This window comes from Chroicocephalus ridibundus, chromosome 1, assembly GCF_963924245.1.
Source record: "Chroicocephalus ridibundus chromosome 1, bChrRid1.1, whole genome shotgun sequence".
Taxonomy (NCBI): Eukaryota; Metazoa; Chordata; class Aves; order Charadriiformes; family Laridae; genus Chroicocephalus; species Chroicocephalus ridibundus.
This window is the reverse complement of record NC_086284.1, coordinates 123,066,293-123,091,120: the sequence shown is the minus strand read 5'-3', so window position 1 is coordinate 123,091,120 and position 24,828 is coordinate 123,066,293. Positions and strand designations below refer to the sequence as shown.

The following is a 24,828-nucleotide window of genomic DNA, read 5'->3' as shown; positions in this document are numbered from 1 at the left end:
ACATTAAAGAAAATACATTAAAGAAACTGTGCCCCATATTCCTACTCTAATGCCCCTTGGAGGACAAGGGGTGTTCCAGCCTTTCCTACAGTGATGGAACGACTCAATAGAAAACACAACAGAGAAACAGTCGGCAACAGTTTTTGCCTTGTAGGGCAAAGTTTATGATCAGAAATCAAACCGAGTTAATACAGAGGCAACACTGACAAAAGAAGAACTACAAAAGATCCCTAGCGTAGAACCACCTACTTCAATAACAGAGGTTCAGTGTATGGTGTCATCCTTGCGTTCTCATTTTCCTAGAAGATACCTTCCTATAGTACTACGGACAGATTAGACCCAACCTGAACGTTGAAGGAGAAATGATTATTCTCTAACCATTCTGCTAGCAAGAGCCATGCAAGTTCATAGCCTCCCAGACACACACTGTGTCTGACTGTTGAATGATTTAGAGGCACTGACGTTCAAAGCGGCTCCACCAGGCACCTGTGAAACTATGCTCTTCCATCTAGCACCATTTTGATGCCATTGCGGGTAGTTCATTTGGATTGGCAATACTTCACTCAGAGAATTCATTATTGTAAAACATCTCGACTTACTGAACTAGTGGATAGCTAAAGTGATTCTTGTCCTAGCTCCCAGCAATCTTTTTCCAATCACAATTGATATCCAATAGTTTCAGTCCACATTTCACGTTTGTGTACACCATATCTTAATGGTGTCTTTAATTGGTTTTCACTGCCCCATTTCAGAAACAGGATAAAACATTCTAGAAATGGGCTCGCCAATTAAATGTTCAAATCCATAAGGGATATACACTGTATTACCCATGCTGTTTCCCATACTGAAAGGCACTAATTTAGGAAAAACTGCTGTCTTTTGGGCATGTTCATCCCCATGTGCATGGGATGAACCTCACAAACACACTGGGTGAACGTGCATTTTGTGTAAGCGAATTTATCCCTGGCAATAACCTGTATTCAGGCTTGCATGCTTACTCCGTCTCCATGTATTTGGCTGGTTCTGCTTATAAACTTGTGTGTATAAAGAAGCTCAGTCCAGTATTCATTCTATAAGTATATTAACAGGGAGGTGGAACTGGGGAGATCTTATTCGTGTTGGTGGGCATTTACTTAGGTCATTGTACCTGCTGAGAAAATCTTGCCAACAGGTATTACAGCTCCACAATCTAGCCTCACATAATCAGGTTCTGCCTGTATGTGGTTAGAGGCCTCCACAATGAAGCATTTCCATTCCCTGAAAAGGAGAGCTGCATGTGGAATCAAGCAAGCTGATGTTTTCACCCATACAGTTTTTCTCTTGCCAGGAAACTGGTTGGGTTTTATTTGTTTGGTTTTGTTGTTTGTTTGCTTGCTTGCTTGTTTTTATGAGAATGTCCACGGGGAAATGTAATTTCCACTTAAACTTTTTTTTTTTTTAATTTATTTTGGTAGTAAACGCAAACAATTCAATGAAGATAAATGTTCTGCTTGGTATATGTTGCACGAGAAGTATGAAAAATTCCTAATAAAATGTATTCATTTGAAATTGGAAGGTGAAGAGGTTCCTGTCAACTATAATGTGAAAGACTAGGAGGATTTGTCCTTAAGGAAGTAACACTTCCCACATCAGTTAACACTCTATGTGGTAAGGAAAGGAAACAGAAGAGGGTGCATGGTCACAGCTTCTGCTCCACTCATCCACGCATGCCTGTTACACCTGCATGTGTGGATGCGAAAATGCCAAGCTCTGAATTATACCAACCTCATCAAAACAGCAGAGGTTTGAGAACCACCCTGCGCTGATTGACACAAATGTGATGCTTTCCAATAACTTCAACAGGGTTTGGTACAGGACTCTTTTTAGCATGGGTTCACACAGCATTGTGAGGGCAGCCAGGGAGAGACTTCACTTTTTTTTGATAAGTCAGCATCTTATTTCATGATTATTATGAAATAATGCATGCATAGTGCTCCTTAAAAGTACACGTTAAAAAAATTGTTTTCAACTGTTTCCAGCTAACTGAGGAGTTGCACTGGTGCAGGACCAAACCATGAGTGTGAACATACGGGACTGAATGCCAGTTTGAGCACAGATTCAGGTATATGACAACGGTGAGGACAGAAAATTGAAAGCCACATGAACACTAAAAAAAACCCCAGTCATGATGACTGGCTTTGGGAGATCCCTGAGGTGGTTCGCAGGGTGCCCATAGGCACAGGGATGGTTCTGGCTGTTTGTCTATAACTTAAGGCTGGAGAAAACTCAGTTTCATCTCCTGTTTGGCCACCATTTTCCATTGTAGCTTGGAAAGAGCCATTGTTACTCTTTGTGCTTCAGTTTTCTACCTGTAAAACAGATATAATAATGCTTACTTTCTTGCCATTTGGAAATGAGGTGAACATACAACACCTACAGTTCAGAGGCAGTACAGTAATCTACATGTAAGCACAATAGGTAAAAGAATGGATACAGGACTGGACTCTGGTCCTGAACCTTAGTTGCTATTGAACCAGAAGGTAGCTTACGTAAAACCTCACACTCCTCTCTGCCTTTTCAGTGACTCAAGCCTGCAAGGGCTTGTTGAGACCTTTAGGTTCCTTCATAGCTCACTAAAGCTAATGCTGAATCCCTTTGCAAGGCTGCTACGAGAGCTCTGTGTCAGGAAATTTCTGTAGAAAGCCCAGTACATATATACGTACACACTGTTGTTACTGTTAGTATGCAGAGATATTACTGTTACCTGTTGCTTCAGCTGCTTGAGGTGCTTAGCCAAACCCCTGCTCCACCATGGCATCTGCCAGATTTTCTACAAAATCCTTAGGGCCACGTTCTGCTGTCTTCATACACTTGGAGGGTGAGGGCTAAGGTTAATTTGCCTGCTTACTCATCTGCTTTTGACACCTGTATTTAAAGCAACGGGCCTCTCGTGCAGCAGCAGGCAGAGAAGAGGAGCTGGGTGAGTGAGGTGGCTTTACCTGCTCCTGAGCTGATACGCTGATGGGTGAACCTCCACACGCCACCCTGCTTGGCGGCCAGTGCCATTACCCGGCCTTGTAATGAGTTTTCCATCAGCACGGATGTGATGGCTTTGTTCCCGGGAAAACATGAGCTCCGCCCCCATTAGCAAACATCCCACACAACTTTTCATCCTCACATAAAAACGGCTTTTTACCCCAAAAGCACGAATACTGGGAGTATTTTCTTGTTACTGAAGTATATGGAGATCGGCTTTGACACAGATGTGCCACCGAGGGGCAATTTTGGTTCAGCTTTTGGTACTTCGCATACCCATTCAGAAGCACAATGAAAAAATAAGGAAATAAAAATAATAATAATAAAAGCTATACCAGCAAATGTGGTTATACCAATGAATTCCCTCAATTCTTTCCTGTAACAAAAATCTGGGGTGCAGCAATGGTTGACTGAGAAATCTCAGACCAGGTCTTGAGTCTAGCTATTGCCACCTGTATTGAAATACAAGAGATCCTGACAAGTACTTCTAAGCTGTTGACAGCAAAAGAGTATCCCACCGTAGCCAACGAGAGCCCCATCACTGCGTTTCACACTGTCAGGATTTCACTTTACTGACTGTTAAGTTTTGGAGCAGGAAATGCATCCCAACACAAAGCTCCAGCTTCACAAGGAAGACAGAAGCGACAGACCTTTGAAGCCACTGTCACTCGTTTCTAGGCAGGCCGTCTTGGAAGAACCAAGATCATGCGCAAGCTTAACCTTATGTGCACAAACAGCTCCCTCGAAAGTCAACAGATGAGTACATAAACCTCCCTTTGACTGAGACCTAAGTTTGGATGTAAGGCGCTCTGGTACTTTTTAAAATAAGGTTTTTATATGGGCAGGAAAAGTGGAGTGGAAGCAACAAGTCAGGCTGGAAATTTAAGAATGAAGGGGAAATAATTATTAACTTAATCTGCACGCTGCTGAGCATGCACAAGTTAAGTTCTTCTCAGTAGGACTTCAACAGAGTCACAGACTTAAAGTTTCTGTATGAACACACAGTTCATCACAGACCATAAATCTCACCGCAGATCTCTGCATGCCTTCCACAACTTCCATTTGAAAAAAATCCAGACAGGGCTACGCAAACCACCGATTTTTCAAATTGTTGGAAGTTCCAAAAAAAAGCCTGGGACAACAGATCACTTGTGTTAACCTGGACTGATTATTTTTCAAAAAATTATGTTGAAGCAAATTGACATTGAAGGTCAGGAAACTCCACTAACAATGCTATGTTTCAGGTTTGATCATTTTTAAGAATTTTTTTAATTGAAACATGGAAATGTTTAATTTAGAAAGCATTTGAAAATTTAAACTTTTGCATGCAAATACAGGTACTTATACCTGCCCTTCCCTCCACATACATAAACATAATTACCCAAACCAGCAATTCACAAAAACCATCATTTGAAAAAAATGGCCCAGTATTATCAAACTGATGTTTTGCTGATAAAACTTAAAATATGGATCAGCTCCACCACTTACCTTCTATAAAATTACAAGGAGAGACAGAGCATTACAACCAGAAACGGCTGTAACTTTTAGCGATGCAGAGTTCTCAACACAAATAAATGCTTCAACTGGAGCTGCAGACTGTCAGAATAAGGGAAATACACACCCACCATGGGTGTTTGAGGGCTAAACCAAGCAGGGTTGGCCGATAGACTCCAGTGTGGAATTTGCTTACTTCATAGAGCTAAACATCTTCCTTGCTACAACACTGGCACTGGGGAAAGCTATGAGAACCTGCCGACTTCAGGGAAAAGCCACATTAAGAAGGCATGGAGGAAAGCACACTATATATTTTTAAAAAGGCTAGTTCTTACAGGTTGGCCTGCCAATGATTCTCATGTTGGAGCAGGGAGGAGCAGGAGAAAATGCCCTTCTTAAATTTCACTTTCTTCTCCATTTTAACCCAGTGAGACAGAAACAATGCAATGTTCCGATTTAATTTCCTCTCGTGAGGCCTTTCACCTGGATGCACTGAAGCAGCGCACAGCCTTGCTCCTGCAGGAATATTTATAGTAGGCTGCACTAGTCCAAGACAAGAATTGTTTTCTTTTTCTCTTCTCTTCTTTTTTTTTTTTTCCTTCTGGAAGGCCTCAAGATCCGTCTAGTTTTGTTCCCCACCCTACATCATTCCTCAAAGCTGGTAATTGTGATTCCAAAAGCAATTCCTCAAAAAGGAAAAGCTAGATGCGGTCCCCTGTCTCTCGGCTCCACTGGATTGGATGCTTCTCTTTTTGCCAGGAGGTAAGCCAGGACTCCTTCACTGTGTCCCCACATGACCACCACCTGAAGGAATAAAATTATGACCTCTGCCTCTTTGAAGCCTCTCCCTTGCAGAGACGAACAAGACCACTAATATTAAATCTGCAGTGCTCTGTATTTCCCTAGATATAACAAGTTAAAGAGTCAAATACCATGTCTTTGAGTAGTTCAGTGACTAATGCATGCTCTTGTTATTTAGGGTTAAATGGTCACTTGCTTTGTTTACTTTACAAATGGTAGCAGCACTGTGTGGCCAAAGATGTGTGCTGCGGTCTCAAAATGGACGTAACTACAGGCATGGCAAGTGGGGCAGTAAGATATGCATCTGGGAAGCTCACCAAGCTGTAAGAATTCATGCTCAGACCTAATGGGTGCTGCTCTTTCACTTGAGTCGCTGCAGGGACTTGCCACTTGTCAAGCGCAGACTCAATGACATCCTCTTCAGTTAAGCAGTGGACTTAGCAGGCTAAAAACTTTTTACCCCTTGATTGTCCTTGCTCCTCTAGGCAGAAGTAAATATATATTTGTGAGGTAGCTCTGAAGTCTCTGGTGCTATGTTGGAGGTTGGAGGAGGACACTGCAACAGAGTTGTAGTTTCTTTAAAGCACCGTGAACATTTATAGAAAAGGCAGAACGAGCAAATAAACAAATAAATGTTTGAATAATACCAGAAACAGAGATAGGAAAAAGAGGCCCTTGGGTGGAGGAGGGAACTACTTGATAGCACTGAACTGTAATAAGGGGCAAACAATCTAAAATTGAAAAATGAGTTCCAATTACATTTTATGCTTAAAGCAGTTAAATATTATTGCAGTTTACATGAGAGTTAAAGCAGCAACTGTAAAAATCTTCAGTGTGGGGTTGCAGGAAAGCTGCTCTCCTTTGGCCCAGCTTTTAATGGGGATTTTGTCAGTAAGTTTGAAGGAATCCCAAGTTATTGGATGTGAACGGTAGACCCACTGCTCTCTTGTGTGTCGCTGGCTATGGAAAAATATTTGCTTGCACTATAATAACTCAATGGGCTCCAAAACCTCAGGAGAGCAGGTCGGATCTGATTTACGTATTTTTTGTAATGCAGCATACTTGTATAAGGACAAGGAAAATCTACTGAGTTTAGAGCTTAGCAGGCAATTGCTTCATTATGACAGACATTGCTTATTTCACATAGGCTAATATGTTAAGTAGTTAATATCTATTAGTTTAACATATACTTAAATGTCTTGCAGAATCAGAAGCAGTTTTTACAGAGGTGATAGACTCAAATGGGTCTGGATGCTCCAGCTAACCTATTACTCAATTCTTCTGAAACAGGAAAAAATGGTTAAAAAGCTCCTCAAGGTGTAGTAATATTTCTCGGAAAAAGGAAGGCGCTATAAAAGAGAAATCTCAGCGCAACAGTGAAAGAAATGTATGGAGCAACACACTGCAAGTTAGAAGCCCAGATTTGATTCCTGACTTTGCTGCTTCCATACTGTGAGACTAGTGGCAAGTCAATTCACCTGTCTCTTCCCCTTCCTACTCCCTTGTCTAATTTGTCAAATGAAACTGCTAGCAGCTTAGGCCAGAGGTTGCTTGTAGGATCTAACGCTCTTAGTGGGTGGCTCTATCAGAGGGCTCTAATCAGAGTTGTCAATGTTCCACTAACAAAAAGAGGCATAAAAAAATAAGAAAAGGAGTTAATAGGAGTCAGTGGGAAGTAGATGCACACATATGGAAAGAGAACGTTCAAAAGCAGCATCTCAAAATTATGAAGAAGAAATTATCCTGACTATTTAATGTTGTGAAATAATAGGAGCAAGGAATAGGAGCAAAGAAATAGTCAGTTTCCCGCAGAGAAACCAACCGAGCAAGTTAGCCCTTCCTTTGACTTCTACAAACTTCTGTTGAGTTCTCAAGAAACTGAAAGTGTTCCTAAAAGGGGCTGAGTTGGGAACAATAACTTCCTAAAAGTGTGGTTCTTGAAGAATGGCTGTCCTGCACTGATCCTGTAGTTCTGTTCCCACTCTAAAGTGGATATTCTGCAGCTTTAGTTCAGATAAAATGCCTCCTCCCTTCAGTGCTTGCACATAAATTGCTATTAATGTTACCATGTTATACAAGTGCATTGGGGAGGAAAATAGGCCCACTAATGCATTGTCCTGCTCCAGTGTTTTTTAACCTGGAGGATGCCACGCTATTCCATGGACTGTGGGTGGGCACAAGCCATGGGGAAAAAAAGCAACAGAGGTGGGACAGCCCCCATAAGGCTGCATCTGCCTCACCCTTTCTTCCCCACGCTTCTCCCCAGGCTGCGTGCAAAGCTTAACGCAGATAAAGCATATGCTCCCCGAGTTGCCTTATGGCCTTCCTCCCCTGCTCACATGACAACCGTCACTTGTAGTCAGCCATGGTAGCAGCTCAAAGGGATCCAGGGCCTGCAGGCTCAGACTGCAGCTGGCTAGTCCAAGCTTCCTTTTTATTATCTGAATACATTTGAAACGGCCATGGAAGCACGCGTCTATCTCAGCCCAGAAGAGCTACCAGCGGTCAGCTCAGTTCTGCAGGCAGCAGGTAGCTCCTGCCATGGTCAGGAGGAGGAGAGAAAACGGTAATCAAGGACCAAACTCAGGACCCCCTGATGTAACTGAGCTCCACAGCAGGCCCCAAAGGAAGGGAACAGAACAAATCCTGATTACTATTATTTATATCAAGGCTATCATTTTTCCTGTTACTATTAAAAAAGAACAAAGTGAAGGGAAATATTTTTTTCCCTTTTGACGGAGCATAGACACATGTCTACTTATGTCTTTTATGTTGTGCCACGGATTTAATTAAGAAGGGACACGCGGTCAGGAGGAAGATACTCCACCGTCACTTGAGCGCAAAACAGGCAAACCCAGATGAACTCAAACACATGTGAAACTTCGAAGCCCCAACTTCTGTTGTGCTGGCATCTGAGCAAACTGCTTGATTTGTGCTGAACTGCATCAACTCTAGCGGAGTGCTGGCTGTACGCAGGAGTACCTGTGAGCAGTCCACAAGGTAGGCTCGGGGCATCATTCTTTTAAAAACTAATACCAGTTACACAGAAGTGAGAGAAAAGTGCCATGTGACGATACAAGTTTCTGCAGAAAAATCTGGAAATGCAACTTGTGCGGAGTTTTAAAACGATTAATAAGCAACACGCAATTTTAAAAATTTCAGCACTCACTGTCCCTCGAAAAATTCCTCACAGACTCTGGCTAGCACCTTATAACTCTCGATAACAGTGACTGACTAAAGCCAGAAATATCTCCAAGTGGGCATGCAAAGAGATTAATTTGCTTAAAATAGTATATAGAGAAATGGAAACCCAGAAATATTTACTATCCTCTCCCTCTCCCCATCACGACCTCAGTGTTTGCAGAAGGTCCTGGACTGAGAGCCCAAGAAAATACAGTCCTCTCTTTCACTATGGACACAATAAATCAAAGGCAGCGGAAACTCAAGCATTTTATTTTCTGACCATATCAGTGTACCTTAGCTTAACTCATCTCTCTTAAAGGCTGACAAAATACTTCTGCTTCTGTAGGTCTAATAGGTGGCTGCCTTGCAACTCATGAAGCCATTTGTAACTGTACAAAGTGGACACAAAACACGATTGTTCTAATTAGTAGTACTGCATATCCACTTTGTATAGCTGTAAACAACCACATTGCATGCAAGGTGTCCCTATTGACCTCTTTTCTGAAACGGCCAGTAAAGGCATCAAGTGTAACAGACAGTCCTGTTAACAACAAAACGGAGCATCCTTTAAAATGAACTTCATGTATACTAGCAAGCATCTACATCGCTTATATTGCTTAGTAATTACCTATGTTGGCAGGATTTTAGCAATGAAGAGGTACAAGAGGCTCCATGATGTACTATCTTTAATATGGGTAAAAGAATCCAAGAAACAAGGCACTAATACTGAGAAGTAAGAAACTATACCATGTAAGTTTTAACTGTCTGGCTTAGGCCTCTTACTGGCAACTGCTTATGCATACTGAAAAGATGCTGCTTACCTACAATTGCAAAGCACTTGACAATCTACAAACGATAGAAGGAAGCTCTGCCTAAAAATTAGGCCAACCTTTTCAAATGTGACTAATAACATTTGTGTGCCTTCACTTGCCAGTGTCCCGACCTGTGACACCTGACGTGCACCTGACTCCCAGCGGGTGGATGGTCGGCTCTGCTTTCTTAGCACTGGAAGTGAAAAAAATGAGGTAGAATGCTTTAATTAATTAATTAATGCATTAAAATGTGTGGGCTGATTTAAAATGACTTCTCAGAAACATGGATGCAATTTAATTTTCTAAAATCAGCTTGTACTTCACCCCATTTTATTCAAACATAAGAAATATTATTTCACAGTTATTTAACATAATTGTGCCGTAAAGAAAAATGGGGGGAGAGGGGAATGAAAGAAGAGTAGGGAAGCAATGGGAAGATGCTGAAATCAACTACACCACAATGGAAAACAGCTCAGGACAGAGAACGTACGGAAAAAACTCTGCAACACCCTTGGAGTGGTGGCTATGTAAAGCCATTGTGAAGCACAAACGTTGCTTTTTTACTGAAAAAAAACAAGTGCACTTCGGTTTCCGTTGTTATTATTACTAATATTGTTTCTGATATTTTATTGTGTTTTTTTTTAAATATGCCAACTGCTGACTGGAAGTCCCACCTGGAGACAATGCCGCACAAAAATTAATAAGAATAAATACCATGTGTAAGAATAAATACCATGTGTTCTACTCCTAAAATACATGAAGTTCTCGTGTTATGTTCAAATCCTTGTGAACACTAATACGTCGGGTCAGTGTACACAGTATGCTTTCATGTCACGTTTGATTCCCGCAGGAGAAAGGAGCTTTTCCAAAGAAAGTTAGACTATGTTTCCACGGGGCTTTTCCGACACCCGTCAGCACAATCGCCACGCAGCCACCCAAAAGCCGCTGGCCTCACGCTGTCGCTTTGTCCCCACCAGCCTGCGAATCACACAAATATCCCAGATGAACTTCACACCCCGGCGGCCGGTAACCGACGTGAGGTGCAGAGCGGACAGCCGGGCAGGACACCGGAGCCTGGCAAGGACGCCAACCTGACACTTCTACTTGCGCCCAGCGAGTGCCCGCAGCCCCCGTGGAGAGCGATGTGAAGACGGCTCCGCTGTCGATGCTGGGCCGCCCAGGGCCTCTCCGCCACCTTTGGGCCAGGATTATTAGCAGGGCGGCGGGGCACCGCCGGGGCTCAGCCGCATCCCCCTGCGGCGCCGCTGCCCGAAACCCTCCGGGCCCGGATCAGGGGGCGACCGCCGGCCTGGGCCCCCCCCGCCCGCCCCGGGGCTTGGCTTCCCGTGTTTACTCCCCGATGCGCTGCCGCCTCCCTCAACTTCTCCGCTCGCTGGCGTTTCGGCCTCTGAATGAAAGCCGCCCAACTCGGCAGAGTAAGTTAGCGGGGGGCAGCGCGGAGGGTCGGCCGGGGACCGGCCGGGGCCGGGCCGGGCCGTGCCGTGCCCGCCGCCCGCACCCCGCCGCCACCGTTACCCCGCGGCGCTGCCCGGGGCAGGCGTAGTTTACTCTCGCAGCCCAGCCCGGGCGGCCAATGGACAGCGGCTGCCGGCGCTGTGGCCGGCACGGCTCCGCGGCTCCCCTCGGCGCCGGCGGCCCCCCGCTACCTGCCCCGCTCCGCCACCCGCCGCCACCAGCCCCTCCAGCCCAGCGAGGAGCAGCGCGACGATCTTTGTGTGAGTGTGTGCGGGGAGTGTGTGCGCCAGCGGCTCCCCGGCGGGCCGCGGGTGTAACGGCGCCGCTGAGTGGCTGGCCAACACGTCCCTCAACGCACCGGCCAATGGCGGGCCGCCTTATATCGCGGGGAGTGTTGTGGCGCTGCCCGGGGTTGCATGGCTCTGTGTGGAGCCGCGTTCCGCGGGCGCCGAGGCGGAGGGGCTCCGCGCCGCGCCGCGCCTCGCTCCGGCCCAGCGGCGCCCTACCCGCCCGGCCCGCCGAGGTGAGTGCGCGGCGCTCGCCGCCCCTCGGCGGAGGGCAGGGAGGCGGGCGGAGACGGGCAGCGGCGGGCAGGGGAGAGGGGGTGCCCTCGCCCCACACTTTCCCCTCAGCGGCGGGGCAGCAGCCCCCGGGCCCCCTCCGCCTCGGCGGCGGACGGGAAGGGAGACGCGGAGCTTCCCCTGCCCTGCACGGCGGCTGCCGCCGCTCCCCGTCACTTTTCCTCCCTCTTGGCAGCCCTGCCTTCGTTTGAAAGTTTGGGCAGGGGAGAACCGGGTGGGTTTGGTGCCGCCAGCCCGCTGCCCGGCCGGGAGGACAGGGGTGAGCGGGCGTGTTTTACCGAAGGGGGTTGGGGGGCGAGGTGAATTGCAGTACAGCGCCGTGTGTTTTAAAAAAAAAAATAATTAAAAAAAAAAAAAACGAAGAAGGCGGCGGCGGGGGTAGGCCAGCCAGTGCCAGGCTGCGTTTGAAACCAGGCACCTCTCGCCGCCACAGAGAGAGAGAGGCAAGAGCAGCGGCGGCCGCGACGGAGGGAGGAAGGGGAAGGAGGGCGAGGAGGAGGAGGGATAGCCATCGGCCGCCGCTCGGTGTGTGCCTCCCGGGGGGGGCGACTTTGACAGGGAAATCGCGGCAGGCAGAAACGAAACTTCATCCCGAGGGGCGGCGAGGCGAGGCGCGGGGGGGAGAGTGCGCCGATCGGTATGGGTTGCCGCCGGCCTGGGGGGGCTCGGCGCCGCCGCCGGGAGAACGGGGCGGGAGAAGGGGGGGGTGCATATAAAACCATGGAGGGCGAGGGGGCCGATCCGGTGGCTGCACGGGTTGGGGAGGATGGTGGCGGGGGGGGAGGGAAGCGGGAGGAAAAACCCCGGCGCCGACCCCGACAACAACAGCGGCCGGGCTCGGCCGGAGAGTTGGGCTGTGCGTTTTCCGGTAGTCATCGGCGATGCACCCGGGGCGGCGGCGGCCCCGGTGGGCAGCCGTGGGGAGGAGGGGTGTGAGTGTGCGGGGGCGGGCGGCCCTGCCGGGGTTTTTCGCGTGGATGTGGGATTATGTTGTGTCAATAAGTTTAAGGTGGAGAGGGAAAAAGGGAGGGAGGGAGGCAGGCGGGCGGGGGCCGGGGGCGGGGGGGGGGGGGGAGACGGCGGCAGGCCTCGGCCGCGCGAAGTCCTATTTCTGAAGGTAAGTTGTGACATTGGGTGGTCGCGATGACAGAAAACTTGGAGGGGGCCGCCCCGGGGAGGGGGCGGCCGCCTCGGGGGGGTTCTCTCTCCGCCGCCGGGAGCCGGATGGGTGCTCGGCTGTTATTTGCTGCTGCGAGATCGGGTCGCTGGTAAATTACAGAAAGCAGCCCTCCTCCTCCTCCTCCCCCCCCCTCCGCCAGCCGCTTCGCTCTTCCTCCTCTCGGGTTTATTTGCAATGTATGAAACTTGCATGGCTGTGAGGAGAGCCGATCCAGTGTAGGTTTAGGAGGAGGAGGAGGAGGACGGGGAAGGAAGGCAGGCAGGCAGGCAGGGGAAAGGGAGGCAATCGCGTTAATCCCGGGCGCCGCACGGCAGCAGGTTTGCGTTAGAAATACCGGTGGCAGCCCGCCGCCCCTGAATGAGGAAGGTAAAACGAAGCGATGCGAGAGCCGCCGAGGCGACATGTACGGCGGTGGGGCGAGAGGCACCGGCAGGCGGTTGCCCGCCCCCTCCCTGCCTGCTGCCTGCCTGCTGCCTGCCTGCCTCCTCCCTCTCTCCCTCCCCGCCGGGGCGGGGAAGGACCGTGCCCGGGTCTCCCCCGCTCGTCGCCAGCCGAGCCGGGGGGCCGCGGGGCTTTAACCGTGTGCGGGGCGGATTCGCCACTTTTGTTGGTTTTGGTGTTTTGTTTTTTGTTTGGTTTGTGTTTTTTTTTTTTTTTTCCGGGGGAGGCCCGCGGTTAAAAGTTTTCTTTTTTTTTTTTTCTTCTTTTTTATTACGGAGGTGAGTGTGTGCGGGGAGGCCGGGGCGCCGCCAGGCCGGCGGTCGGTGGTCACTCGGGCCTGGGGCGCCGAAACCATTGCCCGTCCTGCCGGTGACACGTCCAAGTCCCGCAGCCCGGCGGGGCGGCGGAGGGGACCCGGTCCGGCCGCCGGGGCAGGGACGGGGTGTCGGTCTCCATGTGGTTCTCCCGGCGGCGGCGGCACCTCCTCCCCGGTGGCAGCAGCGGCGGCGGCAGCAGCGGGATCATCGCCCGGGCCCGCGGGGAGGAGGAGGGGAGCAGCAGGGAGGTGTTTGCTGCCAGCCTGCCTCGCCAGATCCCGCCTGGGAGGGCAGCTGGGAGGGCCGGGGAGCCCCCCGCGCCCCCTCCCCGCCCCGCCGCCCCTTCCCTGCTCGCCCGCCCGCCCCCAAAGGTGTTGTGCAGACTTTTCCCCCGGGAGGGTGAGATTTATGCGCTGCATTATTGCTCCTCTCCTCCCCCCTCAAAGCAAGATGGACTCTCTCTTCTCTCTCTCTCTCTCACACACACACACTCATACTCTCTCTCTCTCTCTCCCCCCCCCCCCACCTCCCTGTGTCTTGTCAGCCTTCAAGATCGACATTTTGTAACTAAGATGCAAACTTGATGGTGACCGGGGGGGCGCGGGGGAGACGGGAAAACCCTGGGTCACGGCGGTCTTTCTCCATATTTAATACCTTTTCTTTCCACCCCACCCCGGAGCCCGGATTCCGGTGGCCCTACACTTTGCACGGGCGGGGGTGGGCGGCGGCTGCGAACGACGTTTCCCCCCCTTTCCCCTCCGCCCCTTCCCCATCCGCCGCGGCGGCCGGGGGGTCTCGCCGCTCTCCCCGCGGGCTGCGGTGGCGGAGGGGCCGGCTGGGCGGTCGCAGGACTCCGGGCTGGGCTCTGCCGGGAAGGGGAACGAACGGGCATTACCTGAAACTGTGTTACAGCGTTGCAGCCTCCCCTCCGTCCGTCCCTCTGTCTGTCTGTCTTGTCTCCCCGGGTGGATCTCGTACCTGCAGCCTGGCGGCTTATGGCTTGTTGTTAATTTTGCGTTGTTTGGTTTATCCACGCGCGGGGATTGATCGCTCACTTGTGTAAGTTCCCGGGGGTTATTGTTATGTATGCCTCCTTGCAGATGGTGGTCAACTTTCTGCTTTTTTATTTTGGTGATGCGTGCGGGTTTCTCTGTGTGTGCATGTAAATAATTACGTGATGCATCCCTGTGTACGTATATGTGTCTGTGTGTGCGTGTAAACATGCATTCGTGTGTACCAGAGACACAGAGGAAAAATAACCCACTCTGCTGATGCACACTCAAATGATTTGCTCCGTTTGCCCAGTCCTAACGCCCTTTAAAGACACCGTGCCTCTTTTGTTTGTTCCTTACGATTTCCTGAGACTGGCATCTTGTTTTAGGGACAACTTACCTGGGGTGGGGGTGAGGAGGAATCAAGTTTCAAGTTTTGGGATCTCTCCTCTTGTTGGCGTTGTGGTGAGTTGCAATATTGTAAAATCATGGTGTGCTGATGATGTGCCTTTATTTGATACTTTATAGGTCACTATCACATGACAAAGGCTTTGAGACAGCTTCATCTTCGTCTGTCGGTAATTTCCATTTGCCTTCCTGGGTAAGTATGTAAACTGTACACACGGATAAAGAACTCAGTTGTTGTTGATAAGATAGAGGTCCCTGTGCTGCCACTTTTTACGTGGAAGATGCTTATTCAGGTTTTAGCGCCTCAGAAAACATGTCTTCTCTGGGTGCTCATGGCAACTGCTAGATTACAAAGTTTGTATGTAGGGGTGGGTCTGAATAACCTGAGAATTAAAAGGCTGTGCATATTCAGATCTCTCCTCACTTTTCTTTCTTCTTGTTTTTTTTTTTTTTTTTTTCTTAAACCTTGTTTTGTAAAGGTAGTCAGCTGGTTGACTTAGGGCAAAAGTTTTAAAACAAAGTAACATTAGAATATGCAAAGTACAGCACACAGGTCAAGAACTTAATGAGAATGTAAAGTCCTTTTAAAATTCAGTGGTAGGAAAAATATGAAAATGTAAACAGAATAGGTAATTAGAAATCTCTGAAGGTCAAGAATTCAGTGAGAAGTTTTAGCAGAACTGTAACACTACTGCAACAGGAGTTGGTTCAGTTTTAACACATAAACTGAGAGCTAATTAGAATTCCATCCATGCTCTTTCTGTGTTACTGTTCTTTCTTTTGGCATTGATTAATGCAGGTACCTATCAATTTGAAAGATGAATCTTAGTGACTAATTTACTGGTATTCCTAAGTTTTCAGGTACACAATCTGTTTTGTTTTGTTTTTTTTTTTAATCTGTATGCTGGGAAAAGTTTTGACACCTTTTGAGGGGTTTGATGTCTTTTAAGCTGAAGTAGAAGTGGTAGTTTAAAGAAGAGGTTCTAAATTTGTGGGGGTCACATTCATAAATGGCATGAAATGAGTGGCACTTGGGGCGCTTCTCATACAATCACCCATGGTGGCACCGAACTGCATTTGGCCCAAAATGGGGAAGTGGGTGGTAGTATTCTTTTTTTTATGGTACTATTGTGTATGTAATTAAAAACAAGACAAGACATGTATTTGGGGTAAGCGTAGTATTCATAAATGTGAGTGATTAATAACATACTCTTGACCTTTTCCAGGCATCATATAGCAGACACAGAATAAATGATGGTCCCAAACACGCTGTCTTGAAGGGGGCTGCTGGGAGCAGCTGTGTCAGTGTGATACTATGACCACAAAACTAGTGTTAAAGCTGGGATAACCACTGTGGGGAGAAGGTTCAAAGGAAGGATTCTGTCTGTTCTCCAGTTCCTGTAGAATTACACCCAAATTTCAGTTTTTCAGATTTTGTGGGCAGTGAGATTGGTATGTGTTGGTCTGGGAGCACAAACACAAAGTAAAATTACTGAAATTCTTTATGACAGACTAGTTACATAGGAGAATATTGCTTTCAGTTTTATAGCATTACTGACAAGCATCATGTTCTGTGTAGAGTAATTGGTGCAACAATTTTTACAAAGTAAAAATGTATTGGGAAATTCAAAAAACTGGCAGATAGAGTTCAAACTGTTGTTCAGAGCTGAATACAAATGCACTGATTTCTGAACTTTCTGTGTCTTCAGGTAAGAGTCAGGTAAGAGTCCTGTAAGTGCCAAGGACTTTTACTTTATTTGGAGAAATAGTAAAGGGTACTGAATAAGAATAGCTTAGGGACCTTGCTTCAGGTAGTACCTTCAGTCGTTGTCTGGTTTTAGTTTTATGTGAGGAAGTCTTCTGGATGCATGGAAATTTGGTCCTAGAAATGAAATAGTGATCATAATGTTGTGCATGGTGCTAAATGTAGGTATTACCTGATGTTGAACTGTTGTGAACAAATTGCAAAGAATAGAAGGGTAGGATATCTTTTTGAGGAAAAAGGCATAATAGAAGCTTTAGAAAAAGCAGAGAAATAAATTTCCTAGTAGCTTAAAAAAAAGATAATAGTGTGCCTAGTTAAGGGGAGAATAGAGATTTCATTAGATTTGTCCATGACTAGAAACTTCCATTACTTTAGGGCAGCTTTTATTTTGGTAAAAGTGAAGATTTCTTTTATTATACATTTCTCAGCAAAGTAACCATTTATGAATGGAGTTTAGTAATTCAGTCTTGAGGTACAGGAGAGACACCTGGGTTCTGGTCTTGGTTAACAAGTGCTGGGTGCAGGGTCGGTGCGTCACAAGCTAAGAGGAGATGAGCTGCTTAGCAAAGGACCCTGTGAGTGTTTCAAAAATTGGCCCACGGTCTCAAAAGTTTGTTGCTTACTGCTGTTCCTCTTCACACAGCAAGCTGAGAAACCATTTCAAGCAGACACATAGTTCAGCAGAAATGTAACTGGTTTCTGTGTTGAGGTAAACACAGAATATTTAAGAAGCTTGCCCTTGATGCTTTTGAATTTTTTGGGGGCTGCTTGCTGTAGACCCATTACCTGCAAAACTTCCAGTGATTTCATCAGGAGGTTTATGTAGGAAAGGAGTGTAGGAGCGATGGTGAGAGGAATTTGTCCATGTTTATTTTCCCATTCAAGGAAGAAAACCTTTCTCTTTCATAGCTGTTGTGTGAATAATTAAAGATATTAAATGTCAGTTTTCCACGTAAAATATCAGAGGTAATTGTGCAGTTATTTTATAGCTAACATTTTTCCTGTTCATCCAGAATGATCTTAATACACTTTGTAAATTAGTGGTTCCGTAGCTTGCGATCCTGTAAGCACGTGAATATCTTTAAGCAGATGACAAGTCTTGTTAAATTCACTGATACAATTGCTCACCTTCAGAGCTTAAAGTTCTTCCAGGTTGCTGCTGCTCGTGGTCTGCAGGCTGAGGATGTGCAGTGTCTCTGAAGCTCAGTCACCGTGGCATTAGGCAAGGACAGTCTTCTGGCATAGAGGTGGTAGCGGGGTGGCATGAAGACAGGAAATTTTGACCAAGCTAGCTGGGGAGAGTTACGCTTCCACTGCATGTAGTGGTGGGGAGGTGCAGGTGAAATAGACGAGACCTGCAGCATGCAGGGCTCTGCCATCCTGTGAATGTTGTAAACGCACTTGCAGTAAAATCTGGGCACCTGGGAGGTGCAACACTGCCTCTCTTTTGACAGTATGTGGCACATGTAGTGTTCAGGCACTTCATCTGAAGGTGGTTCCTTCATGGAGGAAGGTACTGTAAATTTCAGTTGGAACTGAACTGAAACTCTGTTTTTGCTTTCTGAGTGTGTCGCAGGTTGTCTCTGTGAGCTCTGGCAGGTGATGTAGTCAAAAGCAGAGCCCACTTTCCAAATTTTGGAGCCGAGTTGGACTGCCTGTGCCCTGCTGTGGGGATGGCCAGCCGCAGCTGCTGGTGGAGTCAGTGGCACTGCTGTGGCCCAGCACTGGCTTCCAGGGTCAGAGTTTACTCTTGGAAACACAGCCATGTGTCCCTTTGACATGGAGACTAGCAGTACTTCCCTGTATCACTAAATCATACGGCACCCATATATTGGAATGTTTTTGCTGAGTGAATTAAGTTTGTTTTAAAGCAGTAGGGATAGTGTTTTACCTTACTGTAGCCTTAATAATTTATATTTTCTTTATTACTTAGGAGTCTGTAAAACTGGGTTGAAACAGTAGTTGTTTGTGTTTCAGAATATTCTTGAGAAGAAACAGGAAAGTCAACTTTCTGACTTCTGTATTCTTAATTTTCATTCTTTTCTTTCTACCATGTTTCCCTTCTTTCCTGGGGTATCATTGTCAGAAGCTTTTTCATTCTGTTTTATGTCAAAAGATTATTAGGACTTACTTCCTTTTTATTATTTTATTTTATTTTTTTTTTAAGATCAGTAGTGATAAAGTGTTTCTGTCTGACAGCCACCTGGTGAGCCTGGTGCTAGTGGACGTGTGAATTTCACAGACGCCTCCTACAGCTCTTACCCTTCTTGACAGTTTCAGAAGGGGTAAGACCTGAACCAGCATAAGAATTGCTCTAACTTTTAAGAATGGTTTGATGGGCTGCTGTTAGATTGCATTGCTTGGAAAAAAAGGAAAAAAACCAAACCCCATATGTTAATCTCTCAATAATAATGAAATTAATAATTGGCAGTTGTAGGCATTGCCTTATTCATGTGCTTGTGTCCTGTCTGGTGAAGTACATAAGCCATATTGTAATCACACACCTCAAAACAAGGAACAGTCATTTTTATCCGTGTTTTAGGCATCTGAGATACAAAGCACTGAAGGAGCATAGCCTTGCCTGCAGTCACTTAGCTGGTTAAGCATTAGCACGGAATGGAATAAAAATCCGCATCTTACTCCTTAATTTTGTGTCCGTTCCCTTGGTGTGTGCTACTGCTCTGAAGCTTTCCTGGTAAATGCCTTTCTTGACATGTGAGTAGTCTCACTGAATTCTGTGCCAGTTAGGCATCTTTTGCTAATACTCAACTTTCATTCATAATGCTGCTTTAAAAAGGAAAAAAAAAAAAAAACACCTTCAGAATAGTGTGAAGTTGCTGACTTTCAGTTCAGTTATATTTATTGACAGGAGAGTCTAAAGTAGGAGGAGAGCTTACTTAAGATTTTTTGTCACTAAACATTGTATTTAGGCTGCTGTGTATATTACACTACTTATTTAATACTAACTTGTATTAACTTTATGAAGTAAGTTACTGGTTTTCATAGCAATGTTGTTAATATATGCGTACATGTGAAAAATTCCTTTACAATTAAATTATTTTTCATATTCATAATCTAATGTGAAATCACAACTAGTTTTCATATGAAACACAGAATTGACAGAAGCAGCTACTTTGGCACTCTGGCAGTATTGTGATAAATAGGGTAGCTTACTAATTTGAACTTCCAGACCTGATAAATGTACTTCATCCTGTGAGATTCTCAGATTTGCTGATTACTAGTGTTTAGTTACTGAGAATGAGTTGGCTTTGATTTTAAAATCGGAGCTGTATTTGAGGAATAAAGCATACTTTACTTAATGCCTGAGTGTACACCTAATTGTGATATTCTCACAATGATAGCAGCTTTTTATTATTTTTAATATTTATAAATTTGATTACATAAAAGATGAATCAACAAAGAGGAAAAGCATGGTTTTGACACTTCTCAGTGTTCTTGCCTTTTCCTTTATAGCACAGAAATGCATAATGTAATAGCAAGTCCTTATGAGCATGGACAATTCAGCATGCAAAAATAAACTAGCTTCAGGCATATCTGAGTACAAAGAAAGCTAGTACAACAAAATTTCAATTTTTAGGGAGGGGAAGGAAAGTTAACAGGATTTTATGAGACTACACTAAGAAAATCAGTTGCTTAGGAAGCACGGAATTTTTATGGTCAGAAATCTTCCATGTGGGTTTTTCGATATAAGAGATTTTTTAAAATGTAGCCATCACTGAAAATAAGAAGTAGCATTTTATTGACCCTTATTGTCACAGAGAGCCTCATTGAGCAAAAATAAAAATAATTCTGGGGACTTGCACAATGTGGGATCTATGGAGCTTAATTCAAGTGGAAGTTCTCTTGACAAGAAGCTTAAGTCCTGTCTACACCTTCCCTTGCTGAGAGAAAGTGGGAATGTGTGTCTTCCTTCTGCCTGTTTGGTGTGTTTTGTTTAGTTTGTGTTTTTATTATTCTTTCTGAAAGGTAATATGTGTGTAGCAAATCGTTGAGGAGTCTGCTTGAGACATTGTGAATCCACACTAACTTTGTGCCTGGCTGTGGGGATACTCTCCTCTTACACAGGTGTATCAACAGGAAGATTTTGGCCATGCACGCTCTCAGGAGGGGCTTCGTTCTGCTCTTCTGGAATCCAGCGTTCCCCTTGGCAGGCCCAAGCATGTGTGCAAAAGTCCTGCTCCTTGGTGCTGTTGATGAGAGCTGTACTGGCCTGTGGCAGGGTTCAAGTGAGGAAAGCTTAAACCTGGTCCTGGGCCTCTGGTGGGCTGGGTTGGGTTGGGTTGGTGACTACACCCTACTGCTGCGTGTGCCGGGCAGTACTTAACTGCTGTTGGGTTGGTGGCTTTCAACCTATACCTTTCAGTTCTTTTCCCAGTATGTTTTTTTTTCTGCCAGCTTCGTAAGGGGTTTTAAACATATGCCTCGTCAGAGGTTGTCTTTTTCTTTTTTTTTAATATATATTTCATTTGTACCCATGTCCTGTACAATCAAGAGTTACCCAGCAGTGGCGGTGGGTAATGCATGTCACACGATAATAGTTAGGATTGTGTCTCTTGCAGTAGAGTAGTAAGTCTTCGCTTTTCAGTCTCTGTGTTCTTTTATGAAGCTAATAATCCTAGGTTTTTGTTCGTGTATGTGAGAGAATGCGTTATTTTGTGGTTGTCAAAGCAATATTTAAGAGAAAGATATCACGAGAGATTTGGAGATGAAGCTGGATAAAGAAAACCTGGGGAGAGAATGGAAGGAGTGAGGGGGAACTTGATTTTTTTTATTTTTTTTTTTGGTCTTATTTCAGCCTCTTCACTGTGAAGTAACTCCATGAAAGTCAGTGGATTTGAAACATTGTGATGTTCTGCATTAAAATCTGTCTGTGAAAGTTGGGAGTAAGTTGCTCTCTTTTTGCCAGTTTGATCAAAAAGGCATTTTTGTGGCCGGCCATGTTTTGATTTGCTTTCCACAAGTGGTCTTCAGCCACATCGTGCCTACAGTGATCTACAGTTAGCAACATCATGCTGATTTTTTTATATTATTTTTTTTATTACTTACGGGGTGAAGTACAGGAACATCAACGTATCTTGTCCTAACTACTGAAGAGCTCAGTCCTGTAGCTGTAACTGTGCAGTTGGATTCCTGAACAAAAAAACAGAACCAGAGCTGCATCAGCAATGTGCACCCCTTCGCAGAACTGCTGCCTGAAGTTGCTGGTGGCCTGTAATTCCTCAGGAAAGCTGCAGATTTCACATTATTCTTAATTATTGATGCGCTGATAGTCCTGTCGGGGTCGTGCTCAGTTGTACTTGGTGATGAGTGCACAAGCTTATAGGCAGTCCTTGATCTGATGATGAGCAATGCAGGAAGGGTTAGGAGTAGAGACATTGCTGGAATATGCAGGGTTCCCATAAATGAGAAGAGGGTGGAAGAACATAAAGTGTGGGAATGTCATTTGGTAGATGGTATGTCGCTTGGCGTGTGTGCCATTTTGTTTGAGTACGTTTGCTTCCCAAGTTGTTTATATGGCCAGCCAAAGAAAGCATTCTGATGTGCTGCAAATCAATGGTTGGAGATGATAGATTTGGAAAGAAGTAGCGTTATTACTTCAACTTCATTGGTAAGTCTAGCTTCAGATTTTCTTTCTCTTTGCAGAAGGCTTCTTTATATCCCTGTTTCATGTTGAATAATGCAGACTTCCTGCCTACCTCAGCTCTAATCAGTGAGTGCTCCGTGCCGCAAACTTGTGAGTTTCAGGGTTTACCTCTTGTTTGAATACGTTTGTAATTTTTTGTCTTACTTAAGTAAAGTGTCTGTATTTGTATTTCTTCCCTTTAATTTGTTTGAGATACTCTTTCATACATTGTGTTAAACAGCAGTCATCAAGTGCTCATAATATATTTTGAAACAAGTACGCAAAATTGCAGCATGATCCAGCACTGATTAGAGCTATGGCATACAAATTAATAAGAAAATAAAAATAGCATCATTAATTTCCAGCTGCTTTTGGAGAAACAGAGGTGTTCAGAGGGGGAAATTTGGTGTCTGCAAAATGAAGAATGACAAAACTAGTAGCAAATGCATTAATGCAAATGACTATTCACAATTTACTTCCTCTATTCTATTTATTAAAAATGGGTTCCAGTGCTGAAAGAATAAGCAGAAGCTCCAGTGCCATTCTTTATAAACTGTTGGACTAAATAAAGAGCACAAGTGTCAGAACTTGAGCAAGGGGAGGAAGTTTTTGACTTTATTTCTCAGTATGGAAAACCTTAAATAAGGGAAGTAAGTTATGGATAGCTAAGTATGATGATTGGTTGAATGTGTCCGATTCTCATTAATATGAGAGAGAATTGCCTGTGTGTGAGTGGAAAATTATCTTTTAAGTGTTTCTCTTGCAAGGAAAATACTGATTTACTACCATCCCTTGTATGTGCTTGCTTGTGCTCATCTGTCTCACCTCAGCATTGTGTACCAAAGCAGCAGAAAGTAAATAAAGTCTACGGATAAAAGTGACCCAGGCAAAAATATTACACCGTGAGGGGCCCCACCACAGTTCAGACCATCGGTTTCCTTCGGAGGATGCTGGGGAAGAGATCTGGATGCTTAGTTGCAGGTTTTGGAATCTTTGTTCAGTTTGCTGTTACTCAGGGCCGGCCCGTTGTTCAGGTGGAAGCTCCAAACAAAGCTTTGGGCCTGCGTGCCTGCAAAGTCTTCCTGGTTTTTAATCGGCAAAGGAAGATCCTGCCCTCCTGAGAGACATGTCTAGAGGAAGCAGATTATTTATTTATATTGGTGAAGTGGACTCTCGAGGATGTCCCTGTCGAGCTTTCTGTTTCGCTGTGGCGATGGGGCCTGGGTGAGTGAGAGGATGCTGGAGCGCAGGGAGGGAAGCACCTGAGGAAACTGGCCAGCTGCTGTGTTTGGCCTAAGAATTGTCGTCCTGGTTTCTGTGCCACGGGTGATCTAGTTTCTGGGTGCAGTCTTGCTTTCCCGGATGGACCCACAGGCCTGCATTTGAAGTCTGCTGTTACTCTTCACTTGTGGACGCAGGAGGTGTGGCAGTCATCACAGACATCCCCGTGCAATCGGTCGCAGGAGAGAAGGGCAGGGTTCAGGTTTTCCAGTGAGGACAGTATGTGTTCCCTTATTCAAGGATCCTGGAGAAAAAAAAATAAATATCTTTGTGAGTGGGGGATGGTGTTTTGTGGAGCACTAACAGGCTTTGGAGAGATTGAACAGGGCTGAAGGAGAGAGTGGGGGCAGGCACAGTGAGAGCAGGGAGGTTTTTACACCTCCTGCTACTGGCCCTTGTGAGCCCCTCTGTACGTGGGCTTATGTGTCTGCTGCCTGGACATTCCAGTTACACCTGTGGAATTGATTTAAATCATGATTTTTGGCCAATAAACACTTGTTTTAAATTGGCACTTTTAATCTCATTTTGCTTTGGTATTTTTGTATTTGTTTTCTCAGAAGCAATCTCTATTGGTAGACAACCATTAAAATATGTTGCTAAATATAGTCTTTACACTAAATTTGGTGCTACTTTTTCTGTTAGTTCAGAGGATGCACTGTATGCCTGCACACTTTCTAAGTGATTGCATGGCTTCCATGCATTTATTTAGATTGCAACTGTTAAGAAAGTTTTGATTTAGGACATGAGAAATTATGTCTTTTAGATGTGGCCTTTAAGAATGCCCTGTTTAATAAAGCCACACTCATGCACGAACACGCATGTACACACCAGCTATTGCAAACGGAGTTTACACTTAAAATGTAAGTAAAGTATTATTCCTACTAAGGTAACCAATTCTGTTGTAACTGAACACAAGCTTTTAGAACTAGTAGAACTCAAACTTCTCTGCTTTGATTTCTCAGATGAGGAGGAAAACAAGTGATCTTGCTTTCTCAATTCCCAATTAATTTCTCAACTTTACACGAAACTCTACTAAGTGACTTTTGGAGCAAAGACTTTTTCTCTGCAAATGCAGTGGAAGGTACTACTTTGAGGTTCTAAACCTTAATACTTGTTCCTGGTCCTTCAGTGAAGACTCACCTGTTCAGTATTTGAACTTTGTTCACAGTTTTGGCATCAAACGTTTGCCATTTATTTTAATTTTATATAAATTAAGTTATATAATATTACAGTAGAATTTAACATTGTTTCGTCATAATTTAAATTAAAATTAGGATTTTTTAAAATTAAAATACATGTAGTATCAATACCATCTGATTGAAATTTTGTTCTGATTTCTTTGTTCAGAAAGGATTAATTTGTTTTTGTTAAACTTGAATATATTTTCTCAGATCACTTCAGTATCTATTATCCAAACTTTCTATTTCTAATAACAGAT

General features: G+C 45.3%; 1 protein-coding gene across 18 annotated transcripts in view; it reads left to right on the top strand.

The window, feature by feature from the left end:
- Positions 1-10,165: 10,165 nt before the first annotated feature.
- Positions 10,166-24,828, top strand: part of BBX (BBX high mobility group box domain containing) — a 166,645-nt gene continuing 151,982 nt past the window's right edge. For 3 of the 18 annotated variants that reach the window (XM_063349428.1, XM_063349420.1, XM_063349408.1), the window contains exons 1-2: positions 13,858-14,359; positions 14,821-14,893. In XM_063349428.1, the coding sequence (XP_063205498.1) occupies positions 13,884-14,359; positions 14,821-14,893 (549 nt within the window). In that variant the 5' untranslated portion in view covers positions 13,858-13,883. Of the gene's footprint in view, positions 11,042-11,868; positions 11,888-11,927; positions 12,000-12,277; positions 12,295-13,226; positions 13,262-13,856; positions 14,360-14,820; positions 14,894-24,828 lie in introns of those variants that run through there. The other 15 variants (XM_063349504.1, XM_063349515.1, XM_063349568.1 and 12 more) reach the window with 14 other exon arrangements.